We start from the raw sequence: 6,717 nt of genomic DNA, 5'->3' as shown, positions 1-6,717 counted from the left end.
GGTTCCGGTGGCTAGAGCAAAAGATGAAGAGGGTGTTAGCATGTTGCAAGTATAGGGTTAGGGGTGAGGGTAGGGGTGGGAGCATGTGTTGTGACTTAGCGGACCAAAAGTGGAGTGAGCCAAAAGAACTACTTTTGAAAAGTTTTTAAACCACAAAAGGACCCTTCATGAGATCGAAAAAAAGTTAGGGACTACATTGATATTTTAAGAAACCACATGGACCATTTACGAAGACTATATTATAAAGAAACTAAGACCCAATGCTTTTTCCGAAAAGAAGGCGCAACAAAATTAAAAACTTACAAAATTTTCACAAACATGAGTTTATTCGCGAAACCAAAAACTTTTTTTTTTTTGACATAAAGTGTCTTTTTGTGTCCGAAAAATTAATTAACCATGCGCTTTTTTTAGACGATCCATGGTCATCTAACAAAATGGTTACATGAATATACCCCCCAAACATGGTCATTTTAGCAAATAGATTATAAGATGCATCTAGTCATCCTCACAAATCGTTAAAACAGTCGGAATGTAAATCACAAAATTTGGAGAATAAGAAAAAATGAACCTAATGAATGAATTATTAAGTTTTTACATCAAGTAGAAGATTGTAGAATAATTCATAGTACCACTTCCTTCCTGACAATAAAGGGAGAAAGTGACTATTGGAAAAGACGAAAGATTGCAGTCAATCTATGATCACTTTTCAAGATTCCCTACCTACCTTTTCCCCAGATTCAATTTAAGTCTCTAAATAGGCCTCTCTACTGACCATGTGTATTTAACTAAAAGCACTACACTACCCAATGGCCATTTCATTCATTGTCACCTTTATACATTATTCACCCACTCCTCCACATGTTCTTAAAAGCTACTACCATATCATATTTCCCATACACATTATTTCGGCAACTACCTTTTCTCCAACACACAAAATCATATCTTGCCTTACAAAAATATCCTCTTATATATCAATTGTAACAATTATCCTAAAATACAGTATTATTAGGAAAATAAAACTCAACAATTATCATAATTTTAAATGTGTAGAAATATGGGTAAAGAAAGAAAAGTAAGAGAATATTTGATCTCTTTGTTTTATATTCCCAGTTCCTCACTAAAAATAGAATTTCCACTTATGTTTTATTCCTTCCAATCTTCCTACTCGATAGATCAAAACAAATGTCAAAATCAAGAGAAAAAATTAAAAGAAAGAATTAATGGATTTATACGAGTAGGAGGATATTTATTTTCTCTGAGAATGAATTGTAGGGTGGCGATATAGGAGGATATTTTTTTAATATATCAAGTAATTTTTTATTATATATAATTATAGAGAAAGCTTGACATAATGTATGTAAAGAAGCTAAAATTATATTCTACTAAGTAATGTTCAATTAATATGTTTAACATACTTGGTAATTAAGTAGCTTAAATGTTGCATGTGTCACATTTGTTTGCAAGGTGTTGCTATTCGCAAAGAGCAACTCTATCAAATATATACAAAAGATGACATGGCAAAAAAAAGCCATGTAATCATGATTTGGCATCCACGTCAGCCAAGTTATAATGGGGTAACCTGTCTACCCTTAAAACAGTTAATAACCAGGAATAGTTTTCAAAGTACAATGTCTTTAAGAATTTTTTTTTTAAATCATAATTATAGAATAAGAGAATAAAATAAAATAAAAAAGCCAAACAGAAGTACATTACTAATTCTTGGATTTGGATGTGAATATATAGGTTATTCAATATCTACATTCTGGGATAAATTATGCTATAGATCTTTTTCACTTATACATCAGCTATTGATAAAAGCATATGCAAATTACAAGATTAGGAAATGGAAACAAACTACAACATGATTTATACAAATATTATATCAATCACAAATCATTTGTATTGTAATAATACAAATGACATGGAAACTACGAAGCATATGACAAGAGTGAAAAGACCACTTACCACAATGACATAAAGTCGCCCTTTGCAAGCATGGAATTGGCTTCCTAACATCTTCAGTTTGTACATTTTGTTCCTTTTTGCAATTTCTGTACATCATAGTAGATTATATAGATTTGATCATTTCATTTGTTGTTCATCATCTTATCAAGAACTGTATTAAGATCCACAGAAGAACCATTTTCTGTGAGTTTTCTCACAGAAGCTCTTACAAGGTCCCTCCTGAAACCCATTGCTGTGACCTTATCAACTATGTCATCTACTGGAATTGTATTACCATTCCCTTCTGTGCTTAACCTGTCTTCTACATCAACAGCAGTTGGCAATGCATGAGGCAGTGGTTGGGCCTCAGGGGTATGAGTGTAATTACTTGGAAATGGTAGTTCATTGTTGGAAAAGCTAGCAAATTCTGGCATATACTTAGCATGAAACTCAGACTTGTAGTTTCTTGAAGATTGGACATGCATAAAGTGGGACAAACCCTCTTCATGTTCTTGACTGGAGCCCCATCTGTCTGGTTCAGAATGGCTAAAAGATGACATTTTAGATGTTTCTTGAGAATGATGGCTTAAGAAAGGATGATTTTGAGGACTAAGAATGCCTTGAGATGAATTCGGAAGGTATGATTGTGTAAAATGTGGAACCTGAGAGTCTTGTGAGAAAGTTACTCCATTTGATGGTGGTTGGTTGAGAAGTGGAGTTAATGGTGTGTGAAAAGATGACTGTGGAGAAGGCAATGGTTGCTGGTGGTGTGGATTTGTTTGAGCAGCAGGTTCTTTGTCTCTCTTTGAACCTTGAAGTTTAGCAAGTTGAAGCTTTGTTTCTGCTATTTCATGTTTGTCTTTCAAAAATAAGACATCATCTTGTACCTGAGACAAAGTATTTGGTCATTAGAATCATTTGAAATGGAAAAAGATTGGAGGTAAGTAAAGATGGAAACCTCTTGTAAAACATTATGCATCTTCTTTAGCTTCATGTGGGTTGTCCCGTGATACTTTTCTGTGAAGTTCTTCAAATCCTCTACATGGTTATCAATTTTGCAAGTTTCATCTTCAAGGCTAGAGATTTGTGTGCCAATACCTTCAATTGTGTGATGAAGTTTATCAGAAAGGTTCTTCATTGTATTGTCTAAGTGAAAAAACAAGGCCCCATAGTCAAAGGTCCCGAGTTTCTCCATGGATGTAGTCACAGTATCATTCTCGTTCATCACACCACTTGGCTGTAGAATCAACCAACATATCATTTTTGAGTTTACGAATTCTACTAGCAAAAAGCTTCAATTTAGGGTTCACGAACGTCATAACCAACAATAATCAGATAACAGTTACGTGCCAAGTTCAACTTAGGGTTCATGAGCTTCATCATAATTTGATTCTTTTCCCACCTTCTTTCTAATGGCCATTCAGAATTTGTTATCAAAGAACAATCAAGAGACAATACTGACACCCGAACAAAAACCCTAATACTAACAACCAGCAACCTGAGGAAATTGTACCTGGGAATTAGGAGGCGGATATGAAGTACTCCCGATCCCGATGGGACGAAAATTATAGAAATTAAAATCACAGCTACGATCATCATCGACATCGTCGTATTGCAGTTCATCGTAATCGTCATCATCATCTAGCTCACTTGCATCATCGTGGGGGTTTGTGAAGTGGAAGAAATCGTTGTTTCGGGACTTATAATGTTCCATTTTACAACCAAATCGAACCTCCTTGAGCTTTCCTTGCGCTGATGACTACTAACTTCGTTTAAACACTTCCATTATGATGTTCCTGTTCTGGAATCCCGTCCGTTGACGATCAGCAGCATCAAGTTATTGTCTTGCTTGTCCCTTTTTTCTTTATGATGCAACCGTTTTACGCAGATTTGGAGTTTGTTAATGTAATATTTGGAAAATGGCTCAACAACCCCTTAAATTTACATTTTTAGTGGTTTTATCTTAATATTAAGAAATTAAATATCATCCTGCTTTACTTTCTATATATTTTCTTATCCGAGTCAGTTTGGTTCCAATCGGTTCTATCTCCGGGTCAGTTTGATTCCAACAAATTTTGTGCTCACTTTTAGTTGTTAGGGTCTAAAACCGGACCAAACCGAGAACCAAATTTATGGATATCGAGAAACTGAGAACTAAACCGAATTACATATTTGATTCCCAATCGATTCCGACTCAATTCGGTTTCAATGGTTATTTTGCTCACCCAACGAGAATTTTGCTATGTATGTTTATACTCGGGGGAAGGAAGTTAATCAAGAGCTACAATGGTTTTTAGAGTTTTGATTTTGCCGTCTTCTTTAGCGAAACCCATTGGCGGAGGGAGTATCGGGGTTACCCGGTGCTCAGCCCCCCTAATCTCCGTCTATTTTAATAAGTCTACCATAGCTGACTAATCTTTAATCTTTAGTTAGACTACCTCTTGGAGTTTTAATTGTGTATCTAAAAAAAATCAAATTTACATAATTAGTCCTTTTACATTGTCTTTATTACCATAGTTCCGACTTAAACCTTTTTATGTTTTCTTTCAATAACTCATAAACATGAGCACATACATTTCCATTACAACTATATATATATATATATATATATATATATATATATATATATATATATATATATATATATATATATATATATATATATAGAGGTTAATTTCCATCTCTTATATTTTTATTACTAAACTATTATAAATATAGTTGGATATGTATATTTATATGTTTTATTTAGACAATCTTTTTATTTGTCAATTTTTTTTTCAAATTTAAAGACATTTTTTTTTATTTGAAGATAAAATATATTTTAATATGTTATTACTACGTAAGTCCCTTATTAAAAAATCTTGGCTCCCTAGCGAAACCGAGCTTTAAAATCTCTATTCTTGTAATCAATGCAAGTGTGAAGATGTATGTCCAATTTCTATTTTACGCACATATGATAACTTGATGTAGGTTTTAGGGTTGCCCAATGAGTACATTATTGTGAAATTGTATATTTTTCTTGGCAGGATCTAACACAACATTGCAAGTTTTTCAAGTGGCTTGATAAGGATGAAGATTGCAAAAGTAAAAAATTAGAGCAAATTGATCCACAACACATGTATATGGTTGTTTTGTTACAAGCTATATTAGTTTTGTTATTTGCTATCTAAATGATCCCGATAAAACTTGTTGTAAAGTTGTCTTAGGAAATGCTATGTAATTAGTGTGTAGTTTTGTTACGAGCTAGTATTGTTTTCTAATTGTCAACAATAAAAAAATGTATGTAAACATCATCGAAAGAATCATTTCATTACACAGGTAGCCATTACATTAAACTTAAAGTTACTTACATGAAATATACATCAAATTGTACCAAAAGTCTATACTAATTCCCAAAAAAAAAAAGACAACCACATTACAAGTTTGTATCCAAAAGACAAGAACCAAAATGTGGCTATGTTGTTTTACTATTTGCCCATAAAAACTATCATCGTTGTCATCTTATGATATGTAACATACCTAATCCAAATGTACAGGAATTGTCGTAGTAGAACCACCTCTATTTTTGTCATAAACAAACTTTTTTAAATTTTAATTTGATTAGTCTTTATGATGGTTTCCTTATTTTCTTCTTGGACAAAGATTGCAATCCATGGCCTTCATCATCAATCATATGTTGGCGAGAGCTTAATGGGATAAGACTTATCCTAATTAATAAGATTTGTTGTATAAGTTATCATATCCTAGTTTATCGTTGTAACCTGTATCTTAGGAAGTTTGTTGATATTATTTGTGTATATAACCATGTACCAGTCGATTAATAAAATACACTTGGAAATCATTCCACAAAATCTCTTCTCTTGCTCTCTGAGTAACATGGTATCAAAGCAATAAAAACCTCGAATTCCTGATCTTCTTAATCGTTGAATCAGTGAACGAATTCCACGAAGTAACCAAACCCTACGAAGTATTCGAATTACCATGGGAAACGAAGGCGAAACCCCTGGATCATCCTCATCGGTGATTGTGCAAAACGTTCAAGATGCCCCATTTCCAACAGGGGTTATTCTCGATGATACCAATTACCCGTTGTGGTCTCAACTCATGGAGATGCGCATCGGGGCTCGTAACAAATCAGGGTTCATCACTGGTACCTCAGTGAAACCCTCCGTGAATGAAAAATCGATTGAAGCATGGGTCACTGATAACAACCGGGTCAAGAGCTGGCTCATTGATTCTATGAATCCTAACCTAATGCGCAGATTCATCCGCCTACCAACTGCAGCAGGAATTTGGGAAGCAGCGAAAAAGACATTCTATGATGGGTCGGATGAAACCCAATTGTTCGAATTGAACCGAAGATCCTTCAATACTCGCCAGAATGAGAGATCGCTACCTGCGTACTACAATGAATTGGTAAGTATCTTTCAGGAAATTGATGCTAGATCAATATCAGAGGGGGAGACTGTCGAGTCAACAGTAGCCTCAAACAAAACTCAATCAAGGTTTCGTGTCCACATATTTCTGGCAGGCCTTGATCACGAATTCAACCAAGCACGAAGTGAAATTCTCAGAAAAGACCCACCACTTACCCTTGAATCTTCATACGCCTATATAAGAAAGGATCATAACCAGCGTCAGTCCATGGAAGATCCCAAAATTGAGGCAGATAGCATGGTCCACTTTACTTCTCGAAATAGGCCTCTGAATCCCAAAGTGAAGACCAACAAGAGCAACTCTCTTACCTGCACTCATTGTGGGGAAGATGGACAT

The 6,717-nt window shown here is 34.5% G+C and overlaps 1 protein-coding gene across 1 annotated transcript; it reads right to left on the bottom strand.

Annotated features, from left to right (window-relative positions):
- Positions 1–1,681: 1,681 nt before the first annotated feature.
- LOC145107632 (uncharacterized) lies at positions 1,682–3,857 on the bottom strand. Its single transcript, XM_079044566.1, has 3 exons — positions 3,458–3,857; positions 2,903–3,181; positions 1,682–2,831 (listed from the first exon to the last, which is right to left on the bottom strand). The coding sequence occupies exons 1-3, from the start codon at positions 3,656–3,658 to the stop codon at positions 2,088–2,090; spliced, it is 1,224 nt and encodes a 407-aa protein (XP_078900692.1). The 5' UTR covers positions 3,659–3,857; the 3' UTR covers positions 1,682–2,087.
- Positions 3,858–6,717: the final 2,860 nt, after the last annotated feature.

This window comes from Lactuca virosa, chromosome 4 (assembly GCF_052849685.1).
Source record: "Lactuca virosa cultivar CGN04683 chromosome 4, Lactuca_virosa_CGN04683_v6, whole genome shotgun sequence".
Taxonomy (NCBI): Eukaryota; Viridiplantae; Streptophyta; class Magnoliopsida; order Asterales; family Asteraceae; genus Lactuca; species Lactuca virosa.
Note: the sequence above shows the minus strand (reverse complement) of the source record. Positions and strands in the feature narration are given on the sequence as shown.

What these genes read in the sequence shown, in the direction of transcription:
- LOC145107632 (XM_079044566.1), bottom strand. Translation starts at nt 3,658, where the DNA reads ATGGAACATTATAAGTCCCGAAACAACGATTTCTTCCACTTCACAAAC. An exon ending in ATCCGCCTCCTAATTCCCAG is followed by an intron (nt 3,182 to 3,457) that starts GTACAATTTCCT and finishes TTGATTCTACAG; the next exon opens with CCAAGTGGTGTGATGAACGA. An exon ending in TGCATAATGTTTTACAAGAG is followed by an intron (nt 2,832 to 2,902) that starts GTTTCCATCTTT and finishes ACTTTGTCTCAG; the next exon opens with GTACAAGATGATGTCTTATT.